This window comes from Paramisgurnus dabryanus, chromosome 13 (assembly GCF_030506205.2).
Source record: "Paramisgurnus dabryanus chromosome 13, PD_genome_1.1, whole genome shotgun sequence".
Lineage (NCBI taxonomy): Eukaryota > Metazoa > Chordata > Actinopteri > Cypriniformes > Cobitidae > Paramisgurnus > Paramisgurnus dabryanus.
Genome location: NC_133349.1, coordinates 8840031 through 8856708, shown reverse-complemented (window position 1 = coordinate 8856708; position 16678 = coordinate 8840031). Strand labels below are relative to the sequence as shown.

Sequence of the window (16678 nt, the reverse complement as noted above, 5' to 3'; positions counted from 1 at the left end):
TAATTACACTACTTTAAACTAAAATGTGTATTTTTATCAATTTTTATCTTACTTATCTAAACAAAACATTTGTTGGTTGCATGTGTAAACAATGTAGTGCTGTCAAAATATTGCTCTGCTTATTTGAATATTTTGACTAGCTTGGCACATCAGCATGAGTTCAATGAATAGCATGTACCCGAGGCAAGTAATATATAAATATTAGCTGATTGAAGTGCCCCTTGTACTTAAAAATAAAGCCATTGAGATACAATAACTGGCCACACGTGACAACAGCAGGCTGTGTGACTTCCTTATATGGAAATAAGGTTCAGCGAGGACAATTTTGATGTAAATGTAGTGCGTGTTATACCAAACCTCTCTAGCAGTCAATTGGAAATAAGTGCATACGTTAAAACTCTGGTAAGGTTACATGCATGTTTACCACAGTAATAAATTAGAGTGCATTGGGTTCACACGTCTTCAAGTACATTTTTACGCACTCCGTGAATGTTATGCAATGTGACAGTGGATTCGGAGAATGACCAAACAAATCTAACCACTTATATTAAAAATCGAGCACATGTTATTCTTTAATAACAATAATTTAGGTGTAATTATTAACAATGGATTCTAACTGAGCCTTTTAAAAAAATAATATAGAGTTTAAATGTAAAATGACTAAACGTCCACCCCTCCCTTTCAAAAATGGTACAGGCCGGATTCTGCGTCATCCTTTGTTTACAAATCAAGCCTCGAGCTGTTTCTGTTGGGAAGCGTGGCGAACGGCAACGCCGGCTAACGATCTCATTCATTTAAATTAAAACACCCAACACGAGTGGATATTTCGATACATCGTTCACATATTTGTTAAACATGCCGTGTCGAAAGGAGAACTATATCTTTTTGGAACAATCGGTGACCGTGGATTCCAAGGAAGTAGACGCTCTCGTGTCCAAGATCGGCGAGGCGCTGCAGCTTCACAACAATAGCTCGATGTCACGTCTCAACGGGCTCGCGGGCGGTACCGGCGTCAAAACGAACAACGCAAACATGGGCAGTGGTTCGCGGCGCAACGGACGCTGCGTCCGGCTCCGCACCCGGAGTTTACGCACCAGCCGAGCCAGTCCATACAACCCGCCCGGGTCCAGCGATCAGGAGTGGGATCATTTTAAATCTTCGTGGAACCGAAGGAAAATCGACGTCACGACGGACGAAGACGACCCGCATCAGCTTCTCCAGGAACTCATATTGTCGGGTAACCTAATCAAGGAAGCGGTCAGACGGCTTCAGTTTTCATCGGAACCGCTGGAGCACGACATATCTAAACCCGTAGAGTGACTTCACATCGTGCGAACCTCCTCGCGTTTGAATCAAGCCTGCTGGCTGATTGCGAGGCACATTGGGATCGTTTTAGCTGGAACTTTTACGAACTTTGCAATCACACCCTTATCATTTTTCTATTGTATATATTGATGGGATGAAAATGTTATGTATTTCCACTGTTTTTCAATGTATCCCACCTATAGTTCTTTGAGCACTCTTTTTAATGAGTTATTTCAGTGTCCAGATTGAAATCTAATGATTTATACCAACGGATTTACTATAGTATTATCTGGCCCCTGGCTGGTTTGTCCTGGAATGAATGAGTAATTTTGTTTTGGCTCGCTGAACGTCAGCAGCACGTGTTGGTGTAGCAAACAAGAATTGCTCAGCTGCTGTGTTTACAGTGTAGATGTGGTGGGACTGTTGGCTTGTAGTCCTCGCCTAGATCGGACGACGGGTCCCTTTTTGTTTACTCACTTTGAACCTTTAGAAACTTTTGTAAGACAATATCACTATTTTGATTTCAAACTGGCCCTCTGTGAACCTTACTTGGGCCCATGTCCCTGTACATGGAGAAAGAACAACACTCCTTAAACTGGAATCCTTATCAAACTCGCCAGTACGTGAGCAAATTGGGAGTGGGACATGAACACAACACAATAACACACTGGTGCTGTTCTTGATTCCAATGTGGAGTTCTCATGTTTTTTTGTTTTCACTTATTGTGTAAACAGCTTGTATACTTCGCAACGAAGTGTTTTTAATAACTCTGATTATTCAGAGGGGTTGGTATCTAATAAATGTGGTGTTTTTGCATAAGATGGTTTTAAATGTCGTCATTTCAGTTTTTTGTTGTTGTTGCACAAAGCGTGGTTTTATATATTTTTTTCTCATTGGTGGTTAATTGTAGATTTTTTTAAAAGTTATAAAAAACAAGTCCTTTACAAAAAGTGCCATAATTTAATTCATAGTATTTACAGTATCTAAACATATGATACAGTGCCGTAGCATTAACCTTTTACATGTTTAAGTAAGAGTGTTATCCACCATGGTTTAACCTTAAGAGATCTCAAGGACATTTTGGGTCATTCTGTTTTTTATTTTCAAACCATTTTGACTGTGTTGAATGAATATTGCCCAAATTTGCCAGAGGTTAATCCTTTTTGATAAATTTTAGAATTTTGGTTTCAGTTTCTTAAATTACCCCAGAAAATGGCTAACAAGTTAAGCTTCGTAAAACCGACACATTTGATAGGGCCAAAAATGTCCTACTAAAAACCATTATAACTACTATTTTTGATACCCCATTTATCTTAATATAAATTAATGCATACCTTTGTGTCAAGATATTTTGAACTACTACTAGCCTTCAAGTTTAGATTTCTATAGTTGTCCACCAGGTGGCGCTGCTTTTTAACCATTTCATGCACGCATCATTATTTCACAGTTTTCTGCGGGCGCATTGCTACTGAAAAGATAACCTTTGATGTTGAAAAATTGCATGTGTGAGTGTCGGGGTGTGGTCGGTGTTGAGTGCATCCAACATATCCAAAGTCTTATCTCTTTGAAGGCCACGTTCTGCGTTATAAACTAATTTAGTAATAAAAAAAACGATGAGAGGCCAGAACCGAAACAAAATCAATCTTTATTTTGGTTCTCGCTCATATTGTTTATGCAGGTACACTGCTATGAGCAGTAGCTTATAGCAGGAGTAGTGAAAATGCCAAGGCATTATAGCACACATAAGAAATAATCATGCACTCCGAGAGCGAGGATGGCTCCTCATCTTCCACTGATGATTCTGAGGCCGGTAGTTCAAATGTTTTTTGTTTTGGAAAATATTTTTGTTTTTTTACGTTAAAAACATGGATCAATATAAACAAACTGCCATTTAAAGGGTTAACATTTTCACAAATTTAATACATATTTGATATGTATGTTTCAGGCATAAGTAGTTTTAAAAGAATCGTTTAAGTGGAAAAAATATTGATGTATAATATTTTTAGAGCAGTTTTTGGGAAGGTGTCATTTTCTGGCCTTATGGACAATACATACGTTTTTTTAAGGATCTCTTAAGGGTAAAATCTATTAAAAAAACTGTAACAATAATACTTTGGATTTTTAGCTCCCTATTTGTATTTGATTAATAAACAGTTAAAATAACGTTTCAACCTTTTAATTATTACATATTTGGACCTTTAACATATATTATAATTTGTAATTTAAAATACAAAATATCTTGACTAGTGGTTTTCAGATTATATCCCCACAGTACTGAGTTCAGGTACACAATGATGGCCCTGCCATTCAGCTAGTTAAACACATTCAACAAAATCTTCATGAAAACTGTAGAATGGTTTGTGTTAGTTTAAGACGACCCCTGGAAGATTTTTATTTTATTTTTTAGAATTTTTTATTACTAACACGACCTTAAAACATAAAATGGAAAGTCCAATGACAAGGGTACCAACATGTAGCCTACAGTATGTGTGTGTGCTTCTATAAAAATGTTCACTACACATTAACAACTAAATGGCCTCATTAAAGATGACTTTATCTTGATAGGTTGTCAAAGAATTTGGCATAAAAACAAAAATCAACATAAGAACAGTGTGACACTTTATTACAGCAGGGATATCTGCAATATGATATCACTTCATCAATAATATCACTATATGCTCTTGGACACGGATTGTGATTGAAAGTTAATGATTAGTTATTTTTAACGCACTATTAATTTTTAACTAAAATGACAGGACATGTTAGAAATTTAACGAATTACTTTTTTGCTGAGGTATTTTTTATATTCATCCAGCAGATGGCAGTAGACTACAGGTCACAACTCCAGTCTGGCAAGTAAACGTCTGTAAGTAAGTTTCGTCTTTTATAAACACATAACAGCTTTGAACAAAAATTTAAAAATCTGACTATTTTGTTGTACAAATTTATTACCAAGATTAATGTAATAATCACTGATCACGTTAGTAATTAGTATTTGATCACGTTAGTAATTAGTATTGGTCGACCGAAATGTTATTTTTTTATAGCCGATGCCGATATTAAGAAAGCTGTATGGTCGAAATGATGCAGATATTCACAAATGTTATTACAGTAAATAAGAGACAAACAGAAAATTGGTGAAAGTAAAAATACATTTCTTGTGCATAACATATATAAATATACATATTTACCAGACATAATTAATCTGACATAACATGAACAAATGTGGTGTTGTGTGTGACACAACATAATGTCATGTTAAATAGTGAATAATGGTCCTTTTACTGTCTGTCTGTCTGTCTGTCTGTCAAACTGTGGTTTACATTGAGTGACACAGAGTGTCTATTTTATTACAAACATCAAATTTAAGTAGCCTAATTAAGAAATGTACTGTCCGATTGAACAAAAAAATTATCTGCCGAAGCAGATAATAAAAAAGTTCAAATATCATTGTATATATCGGCTGCTGCAGTCCTATCAATAGAAATAAGAGGGTGTTTATACTTTAACATTTAACATTCGGAAGCCATCACAGAAATTCTTAGGATTTAATAATAGAAATTGTAATGGTTTAATTGGGAACCATAGTGGTCTCTGTTGATCTGTGGTAATGCGTTGCATTTTGTTCTCCTTTAAATCCTAACCTGCATAAAGGAAATGTATAATGATTTTAACTGGCACCTATTTCATTGCTAAAAAACAACGTTATTTTGTGAATTTGGTATAAAACAATGTGTTTGTGTGGTTTATGGTTAAAAAAAAAAGACATTACTTCCCCATATCGTACATTTTTGTAGCTCCAGATTTCACTTTTTTTCCTGAAAGGCATAGATTTTGAACAAAACTCATTGATGTAAAAAGCTCTGGGTCCCTGATTGGCCAGCTAATCTGTAGGTTGTGATTTGCCGGAATACCTCTGATGTCATCCGGAAATGTAACGCTCCTTACCATGTTTGAAAGATTTGATCACAATGCAATGCTAACAGTAGTTATCTTACATGCTGTGAGTCTGAAGCGGGAGGAATTATGATAATGTCGGGCTTGTCTACGTCAACAAGCCCGGGAAGAAAACTGTTGCCTACAAACCGTGCTTGTTGTAGTCCAAGAAAAGAGATTAAGTTGGAGACGATAACTTGCGTCATTGTTTACTTTGGGGTATGTACCTTTTGCAAATCGTTAACATGTAATAATACACTTACACACCAAAGGAAATGTAAAATCGTGAATCGGACCATAGGTGCCCTTTAATGGTAAAGATAATGCTATGGAAACCATTTGAATTTATATTCTTTTTTTAATCTAAACAATCATCTCACACACAACACAGCCCAACGTCCTCAAAGTCAAACAGAAGTGCCAAAGTTCTCACCCCAGATCCTCAACCATCAAATTTCTCGTTCCTTAAAATGTCACAAACATCAAAGCTCAAAAAATCATACATAAGCCTTACATAAGTGTGTTTTTTTATGTTTTGTCCTACATTCTGACCTACATCACAAAGTGACGATGATGAAATGGGGTTCAAAATCCAAGTCAAAGGATTGCTTCTGAATGTGTCGCTATGAAGGAAGTCACATTGGGAGATATTTTCCTTTTGAGACAATGCGGCGTGACTTTTTACAAGTAAGGCGATGCAGTGTTACTGGCCCAGTCAAAGTCTCTATATTAATTTTGGACTGGGCCCCTCCTTCAAAGCAAGTCCAAGGAAGGATGCTCATTTTATGGACTGACATTTATTAACCAAATCACCCCAAAAAGTACACTTTACGTTCCATATTTAAGTTGATGCATTCATATTCATAAGCATTTATGCATTTATCCAACTCACAGTGCATTACAAGTCCACAATGATTGAGTTATATTTCCTTTTTGTGCTCCATGGTAGAAAATTATACAGGTTTGTGTCAAAAAACATGAACGTGAATATGTGAAGCATCAAAGTTTGCATACGCTATTTATTTAACAAGCACCACAATAAGTCAATAAACACACAGAAATGCTTCTCAGCTGAGAATCTATTATTACTATTAATTAATACAGCTGCATCTACCAGACAGCAATCATATTTTAGATGCAAAGTGGGTGCAGACGCTGAAATCAAAGCGAACCACATGCACACCAGACACGCATTGTCCGCTTCGTTCTAATTAGTGGCCATTGTGCGGGAGCACTCTCTCTGATCAGATACCCACACGGTTCACAGGGCCACATCAGGACACACCTGTGAGCATCTGGAGCAGGAACAAGCAACACAACAGACTAATGTGTATCTGAAAGTTGAGATAATTAACCTCATTATCCAGGGTCCACCTGGGCATAGAACCCAGTAAGTGGCCAGTGACCACAAAAGCAGCTGTAAATGAATGTAAGTAAAGAGGTACATTAATATTTGATTGAAATGGCTGTCATATCTGGGCTCCGCTCCAGACACAGAGGCGGCACTTCAGCTTTAGATAACACTGTGGAGATTCAGTTATTATTTTGCCTGTTGTTTCAGAGCGTTACCTTTTTACCGGACCTCCTCTAATGTATCAGCAAAGGGAACATAAGAAGACAAACATCAAACAAAAGTAGATTTTATACCTTTTACTATAATCAATACCCGAGCCTGGCGCTACACAATGCCATAGATAAAAATAGTTTTGGATGTTTGGTTTCGGGAACTTTTAAAGAGCCCCTGTTTTCCTTTTCATGATTTTACATTTCGTTTTGTGTGTAAGTGTGTTTACATGTAAACAATCTGTAAAATTACAAATACCAAAGTCGATGGCACGTATATATATATTTTAATATTTTGTAATATATTTTAAAAATAAATATATATTAAAGCATTTATTTTTACGTTGCATTGGAAGAATGAATGTTAATATATATATATATATATATATATATATATATATATATATATATATATATATATATATATATATATATATATATATACACACACCTAAAGGAGTGAGTGTATGCCATAATAAAAAGCCTTCAGAACTGCCTTAATTCTACGTGGCATGGATTCAACAAAGGTGCTGAAAGCAAAGTGCTGTTGGCCCATATTGATAGGATAGCATCTTGCAGTTGATGGAGATTTGTGGTATGCACATCCAGGGCATGAAGCTCCCGTTCCACCACATACCAAAGATGCTCTATTGGGTTGTTCAAGAAACCAATTTGAAATTATTTGAGCTTCGTGACATGGTGCATTATCCTGCTGGAAGTAGCCATCAGAGGATGGGTACATGGTGGTCATAAAGGGATGGACATGGTCAGAAACAATGCTAAGGTAGGCTGTGGCATTTAAACGATGCCCAATTGGCACTAAGGGCCCTAAAGTGTGCCAAGAAAACATCCCCCACACCATTACACCACCATCATGCACAGTGGTAACAAGGCATGATGGATCCATGTTCTCATTCTGTTTACGACAAATTCTGACTCTACCATCTGAATGTCTTAACAGAAATTGAGACTCATCAGACCAGGCAACATTTTTCCCGTCTGTAACTGTCCAATTTTGGTGAGCTTGTGCAAATTGTAGCCTCTTTTTCCTATTTTTAGTGGAGATGAGTGGTACCCGGTGGGGTCTACTGCTGTTGTAGCCCATCCGCCTCAAGGTTGTGCGTGTTGTGGCTTCACAAATGCTTTGCTGCATACCTCGGGTATAAAGAGTGGTTATTTCAGTCAAAGTTGCTCTTCTATCAGCTTGAATCAGTCGGCCCATTCTCCTCTGACCTCTAGCATCAACAAGGCATTTTCGCCCACAGGACTGCCTCATACTGAATGTTTTTCCCTTTTCACACCATTCTTTGTAAACCCTAGAAATGGTTGTGCGTGAAAATCCCAGTAACTGAGCAGATTGTGAAATAATCAGACCGGCCCGTCTGGCACCAACAACCATGCCATGCTCAAAATTGCTTAAATCATCTTTCTTTCCCAATCTGACATTTGAGATTTGCGTTTTCAAAATATGTGTGTGTTGCGTCATGTTAACCATGTGCATCACGTGTTTTGTCAAAATAAGTGCCTGCTGCACACGCGTCGAAACAGTTTATGATAAAAGAGACATTCACATTCACAAAATACAAGCAAGACACTCCCTTAACAGTAAACTCTGATACGAATGAAGTTATGTGAGTATCTGGTTAATCTTTTATCATAAACTCTTTAGTCGCGTCTGCAGCATGGGCACTTTTTTTGACAAGACACGTGATGCACATAGGACCACTCGATGTGCAGAACACATATTTTAAAATTACAAACCACACACGATGGGCTACATAGATGTTGTGACATATTTCACATCGTGCGCCCTTGAAAAAAAAAGTCACCAGCCGCCACTGAGTATAACACCGTTTAGTAAGCATATTTTCACTCAGCTTAGTCGATATATGCCATAAAACATGACACACTCTTTAAACAAATGTGTTAAAACATTAAATGTGTTGTCCTTAACTAGAGACATCAAAATCAACATGAAATGACACATAATGTCTTAAAATAAAATTTTGACACAATAACAAATGTGTCAAAAAAGATAACACAAAACAATGTGTAAAAAATAAAGTGCAGACTGTCAACTGCTGCAGAAATACAAATCCTCCATTTATCAAATTTTACTCAGCAGATGTTTCCTGACACAATTCTGCTTCAAATATGGGATAACATATTCCTCCCACTGACACAAAAACAGCCGATCTTCTCCTGAGCTACATAAGTAGCACTAATGTTTGATCTGCATCTATGGAAGTGTCATAGATACATTTAAGAACTGAAAGACTTCACTTAAACATCCATTAATGCAAAGCCAGCGATAATGCAGTACTATGCAGGTAGATGACATAACATTGTGTCCTGCGTGATGCTGTCATCACCATAATAATCACATTATGTCTTCATAAATTAAAGCAGGGTTGAGATATGATTGCATATAAAGATATAATGGTAGATACGTGTCACACAAGCAACCTTTATTGTGATAAACTACGAAATAAGATAAGATTATGGACCATATAACACACATCCATTGCTTTTTCAATAAAAACCATTATTATTCATCCCTTGAGGCTAATAGGATTCTTATTTGTGGTTCCTGAGCCTTCCAGATTTGAGTAGTCCTGGACTAGTTGATAGATTTTATAGCTCCTGTCATGGAACATGGCAACCATTATCACCAACAGGTTGACTTCGGATGATAAAGCTTCCTCCCACTCACCCTACAGGCAGTAGTCCAATTTTAGCTGTCTGTGGAGTGCTGACTGTCTAAAATAGATGAAACAACTGTAGCTATTTTCCTAATTTTTTACCAATTTCATGCATTGAGAACTGTGCCTGAGCAAGCAAGCTTCTCAATCTGAGTTAAAAGCTAAAACTCACAGTGCACATCTTACAGAAGATGTTTGAAGTTGAAGATGAAAGGATTGCCCTCAGATGAAAAACTAGTCATCGTCATTTAACCAGAGGGAGCAAAATGCTGCAGTTGAAAAAGAAAGCAAGCCTTGGTTAGTAACATTTCAATAAAATCATCCCAAGGCCATGAGACGTGCATGTTCTCAGAAACGTCAGCGTGAACTTTTCTTTTGCATATTTTAAGGTCACTACACAATTGTGTGCTTTCAGCAGATTCAAATACTTGTATGCTGAAGAATTCAGGTATTTTGCACAGCTATAATAAGCATTTCTTTAGTTTTCAGTGGCCTTGTCTAACTCATGTGTCCTAGCAGGAGTTTGTCTGCATGTGCGCCTTGGGCATGTTCTTCATTTGCTTCAAGGCCATCACCTGGCCTCCATTTTGACTTTGCTGCTATCCTACTGTTTATATACTCAGGTGATTCAATGCATAACAAAATGTAGCCTGTACACAGTGGGGAAATACACAGTGGGTGTGGAAATTCAAAGAAGGCTGTCATAGACAGATAGACAGGCAGGCAGACAGACAGACAGATAGATAGATAGACAGACAGACATACAGACAGATCTGATCTAAGACACAGACAGACAGTTAGACAGGCAGAGTGGCCAAATGACAGACAGGCAGACAGATAGATAGATAGATAGATAGACAGACAGACAGACAGACAGACAGACAGACTGACGGACAGATAGATGGACAGACAGATACATAGACAGATAGAAAGGCAGACAGGAAGGCAGATAGTCAGGCTGGAAAACAGTTAGAAAGGCACGCAGATACAAAGTCAGGCACGCAGACAGACAGCTGGACGGATGGATGGACAGACAGACAGACAGCTAAATGGATGGACAGACAGAAAGGCAGATGGCAGACAGACAGACAGACAGATCTGATCTAAGAGACAGACAAATAGTTAGGTAGTGGGACCAATGGACGGACAAACAGAAAGATAGACAAACAGACAGATCTGATCTAAGACACAGACAGACAGACAGGTGGTTAGTTAGGCACAAGTGACCAAATGCAGGCAGATAGATAGATAGATAGATAGATAGATAGATAGATAGATAGATAGACAGACAGACAGACAGACAGACAGACAGACAGACAGACAGACAGACAGATGGACAGACAGATACATTGAGAGATAGAAAGGCAGACAGGAAGGCAGATAGTCAGGCTGGAAAACAGTTAGAAAGGCACGCAGATACAAAGTCAGGCACGCAGACAGACAGCTGGACGGATGGACAGACAGACAGACAGCTAAATGGATGGACAGACAGACAGATAGATAGGCAGATGGCAGACAGACAGATCTGATCTAAGAGACAGACAAATAGTTAGGCAGTGTGACCAACGGATGGACAGACAGAAAGATAGACAGACAGACAGACAGACAGACAGACAGACAGATGGTTAGTTAGGCAGAGTGACCAAATGCAGGCAGATAGATAGATAGATAGATAGATAGATAGACAGACAGACAGACAGACAGACAGACAGACAGACAGACAGATACATAGAGCGATAGAAAGGCAGATAGGAAGGCAGATAGTCAGGCTGGAAAACAGACAGATACACAGTCAGGCACGCAGGCAGATAGCTGGATGGATGGACATACAGACAGACAGATAGTTAGGCAGAGTGACCAACAGACAGACAGAAAGATAGATAGGCAGACAGACAGACAGACAGACAGGTCTGATCTAAGACACAGACATATAGATAGATAGAGAGATAGAGATAGAAAGGCAGACAGGCAGGCAGACCCTGCTGAAAAATCCAGCTAAGACCAGCATAAGCTGGTGAGCTGGTTTTAGCTGGTCTCCCAGCTTATGCTGGTCTTAGCTGGATTTTTCAGTAGGGCATAGTCAGGCACGCAGACAGACAGATGGATTGATGGACAGACAGACAGATAGATAGGCAGACAGACAGAGAGACAGACAGACAGACAGATAGTTAGTTAGGCAGAGTGACCAACTGACAGAGAACCAGACAGATAGATAGGCAGACATACAGACAGACAGACAGACAGACAGACAGACAGACAGACAGATAGATAGATAGGGAGATACATAGTCAGACACGCATACAGACAGATGAATGGATGGACGGACAAACATACAGACAGACATACAGACAGGCAGGCAGTCAGATAGTCAGACTGGCAGACAGATCTGATCTAAGAGATAGATAGATAGATAGATAGATAGATAGATAGATAGATAGATAGATAGATAGACAGACAGACAGACAGACAGACAGACAGACAGATAGATAGATAGATAGACAGACAGATAGACAGATAGATAGATAGATAGATAGATGCAGATATTTTTATGAGTAAAACGACAGATGTATTTTTGGTCCGCACGATACATTGGCTTGTGCTTCCGTCTGCATGAATGAAATGAAATCCATCAGTCCAACCAGACAGTTAAGGATGATCACTGAGGCAATTGCAACACAGTGGATCGATGAGAACAAGATCTTCTACCATTAAGGTAAGTGAGCCAAGGGGCAATTTGTTTAGTGAGTGCAATATGCAAAGAAAGAGAAGAGCCAGATCTTACATTCTATTAGATTGCTGAAGGTCAAGACATGATGGTTAATTCGACAAAAACAGGATTTACAGATAAGAGTCTAGCTAGTCTTTCATGTCAACCCTCTAAATTCCTGTTCAAATTACAGGTGGACCGGCTGCGCCATCCTGTTTCTGATATGAATGAGGTAGATAGTAGGACAAAATTAGAATATGCCATGTTCATTAAAAATGAATGGCAAAATGTGAAATTGCTTTGAATAGAACAGTGCTTCTTTCCCGCGTAGGCCCAAAATCATGCAAAATTATTAACACGACACAGTGGACTATGAGAATTAAGAATATTTTATTGTAAATACCTTTTGATGGTTATTGCTTTTCTGCAGCCAGTAATTTATTGCATAAAGCATGTTTACCTTTGCTGCAAATCAACACATATTTATTTAAACACTTTTATTTATTTATACATATGTCTTCTTTCTTTAGTTATATATATATATATATATATATATATATATATATATATATATATATATATATATTATTTCACTTCTTTCCCATTGGCTACAACTTTTAAAAATACACCTATTAAAGCATCCGTTGAAAACCGCTGGAACAAGCATTGCAGATTTATTTACATAGATTTGTAATGAAACCATGCATTTAAAAACATGCAAGTGCGTCAAAAGATATGAAATATTTTACTGCACCTTTTCAGAAACATTTTGACTTTTATATGGTGATTCTTGAGCTCAAAAATGTCTCGTAGGAACTGCCCTTGCCCCTTGCAGGTGACCTGACCTATTTGCGAGATCCCTCGTGAATACGAAGGTCATTCTTGTACTCGTTTTTCATCAGCACTCTCAGGTCTCGCTGGGATAGAGAACAGCTTGACCAGCGTCCTTGGCTTCAAAAGAAGGATAGGATACCCCCTTTTTCAAAATTGAAGAATGATTTGATAGTAACACACTGCATAGTAAACCCCACACACTTACATTTTCTTCAGTACGTACAGTGCCAGTCAAAAGTTTGAAAACACTTGACTTAAATGTTTACTATGATTGTAAAAATATTTAAATAATAATAATTCGTATAGTATACTTTATTACAATGTATATTTTTGGCATGGTTACTATAAAAAATGTAAAGAATTAGTGTGTTTTTAAACCTAAGATAGAAATAATAGTGACGCAATTTACAAAGCATTGAGACTGTAAAATAAAGTGAAGTCACAACATTTCAGTGAAACATTTTTGGAGTAATTTTCTTACCCTGAACTATGAGGGATTTGGTTTAATTTTTTAGACAATGTAATATAGTATACTTTACTTATCATGTGACATTTGTTACAGACATTATGCTGCCCAGTCAAAATAGTGAGAAATTTAGAGTTGGCACAGAGACTTGTGTGTCTGTCATCCTGTTCCCATGATCTACAAAATCCTTTCCTTTCTCATCACTGATTTGTGGCCCACATGTCAGAATAGTTTTCATTGAAGCAATATGTAGTGCATGAAGAGTTGGCATGTTTACGACAGACTGATGGGTTCTGATGGGATCAAATGGGTGACCAAAAATCCTCTGCATCAGAGCCAGTACAAATCTATTCATATTTGTTTTCTTTATCCTCTCTTCTCCCTTTTCTTTCTGCTCGCACAATACATAGACATACACACTCACGAATACAGTTTGACAGACAGTGTGTTGTAATTGCATGCATGGGGGTTCCTTGCATTCGCATCTGAATCATGGAGACAGGGGAGCATCAGTCACCTGGGGAACACGCAGCCCTTATCGCTGTAGATCAAACACATTCAGATGCGCTCTATATATAGCTCAACCGGAGTACTGCCGGGTGCGGTTTTCTTCTGAATGAGTCCCAGATGAATTAAATTAATTTAAATTTTACAAATGCAGGTTTACGAATAGGAGCCAAAAATGTTCATGTTGTTCCAAAAGCATGTAGTGTTATTTTGTCATCGAATATAGAGTTCAACATGACCATCTGACATGGTCCAGAAGGGCAGAATTATAATTTTATGCTAAATATCTTTAAAAGAAAACACCAATATTTAATTTTTGTACAGCGCGTTATGAATGTGTTAGCATTTAACCTAGCGCCATTCATTCCTTAGGATCCAAACAGGGATGAATTTAGAAGCCACCAAACACTTCCATGTTTTCCCTATTTAAAGACTGGTACATGAGTACTTACACGAGTATGTATGGTGGCACAAAAGAAAACGTGGCAATTTTGGTGGCTATTAAATTCATCCCTGTTTGGATCCTAAGGAATAAATGGGGCTAGGCTAAATGCTAACACATTCACAACGCGCTGTACAAAAATTAAATGCATGCATTGAAAAAAGATAGGTATGTATTAATTTGTCTAAGTTGAGGTAAGAATATAGTAAAATATTGAAAATGGTGGTGTTTTCCTTTAGCCTAAGTCACTGGAAGGAAAATAAAGAACAAAAAATCTCAATGTTAAAAAAACGAGCTTCAAGTAAAGCCAAGTACTTTCTGATGCATCACTTCATTGGTTCTCCGTCATACACATGCAATGTGGAAGAAAATCTAGGACAACCTTCAAAAGGTGAATGCTGGATTCAACATATTCTGAAAAAAAGATCCCACAGCTGAAAATAATCCACTAATGACAGAAACAGGACAATGATATTCGCCCTTTAGTCTCAATACATGTGTGTTACTATTAAATCAAACAGCTAGTATAATGCTTGTTATAATCTCTACAGTAAGAATGCATGGGTTGAACAGAGTTTAAAAGTCCTTAAGGCATCTAAACACTCAAAAGTTATAGCCTATTCCCCAAATGTTCAAACCAAAAGCACCATAGGCATACAATGTCATAGCCTGAGATCCAGGCTGTGCATGTTGCTTTCATTGCATTTATATTTAAGTCTTATTGATGTCTTAACTATAGACACTGAGGCTATTTGTTGATTTTTGCTTAAATTTTCAGATGCTTGCCTGTGCATAAGTCGTGATTGATGCATTGCTATGCAGTTGCTAAGGGGTTCCCAGTGGTTTTAAGCATGTTGCTGTTCTCTAAGTGGTTGTTTAGGTTCTGGGTGGTTGCTACACGGCTGTTAATCGTTCAAAGTCAAACGAACCCACATTCCGGTCCTTAGATTCGGATCTGGTGTCTTCATCAATGTACGTCCGTGGGAATAGTTCACTTTCTTCATCAAATGGCGACTGCGCATCTCCCGTCTTACTGTGTTCCACAAAATACAGAAAGTCAAGGTTTTGAATGACATGAGAGTAAAGGCATGCACTTTTAGGTCAACACATCCTCATCCCATGGCGTCAATATTTGACGCCACTTGACCATGCGTCAACAGTTGACGCGGAGGGTATACCTTTCGCGTCATTTTTTGACGAACTGGGGACTTCAATACTATTAGGTACGCGAAATTAAACAGTTGTCACCTGGCGTTGGGGTTAGGGTTAGGTTTGGGTAGGGATGTCGTTATGTAAATCTAACCCTAAACCGACGCGAAAATGGTAAGAAAATAGGAAAGAGAATGCAACGGACTTAATAGTATTGAAGTCCCCAGTTCTTCAAAAAATGACGCGAAAGGTATACCCTCCGTGTCAACTGTTGACGCATGGTCAAGTGGCGTCAAGGGTGAGACTGGGCTGTTTAGGTGAACTATCCCCATAAGTTAAATCTAACTTAAAAAGGTAATCCATTTCTCATCAATCAACCACACTTTTTAGGCTATCATTATTTGGAAATTAATGCCATATGTCATATAGTAAAATAATTAGCTGTGCCCAATGGACCAACTGATTCTGTTAAAAATTATAGTTTACCCAAAAATAAAAATGTAGGTTTGGGTTCTGGAGAACAAAGAATGAGGGGGTGAGTAAATAATGATGTTTTTATTTTTGGGTGAACTATCCCTTTAAGCTTTTAAACTCTATGGGGTGGTTTCCAGGACAGGGATTATCTTAAGACAGGACTATGGACTTAGTTAAATTAGGAAATATATCTAGTTTTAACAAACATGCCTTACCAAAAACTAGTGCTGGGATTAATCTATAGATTTGTCTCATACAAATAAAAAGTATTTTTTTTTGCATAACATATGAGTTTGTGCTGTGTTTTATTATTATGTATATATAAATACACACACATTCATGTATGTATTTAAGAAATATTTACATGTGTATATACATTTATTTAAATTTTTATATATTCTATATTCTATATATAAATAAAAAAGATATATAAATAAAACTGGATACTGGGACACACCCCTACTATTTTTCAAAAGACATCCTTGGATTTTAAATAATTAATAATAAGCCCAACTTAGCTTCAGTGGGCAACAGGGTGATATGGCTGCTGGCATATTTTGTCTCAAGATGCACACCTCTAATGTTTTTTTATG

The 16678-nt window shown here is 37.6% G+C and overlaps 1 protein-coding gene across 1 annotated transcript; it reads left to right on the top strand.

The window, feature by feature from the left end:
- The first annotated feature begins 733 nt into the window (after nt 1-733).
- Nucleotides 734-2124, top strand: gbp (glycogen synthase kinase binding protein). Its single transcript, XM_065298586.2, has one exon. It carries the CDS (start codon nt 856-858, stop codon nt 1318-1320), a length of 465 nt encoding a protein of 154 aa, XP_065154658.1. The 5' UTR covers nt 734-855; the 3' UTR covers nt 1321-2124.
- The last annotated feature ends 14554 nt before the right edge of the window (nt 2125-16678 follow it).

Excerpts from the sequence above, each read along its gene's own strand:
- gbp (XM_065298586.2), top strand. The coding sequence starts at position 856 with ATGCCGTGTCGAAAGGAGAACTATATCTTTTTGGAACAATCGGTGACC.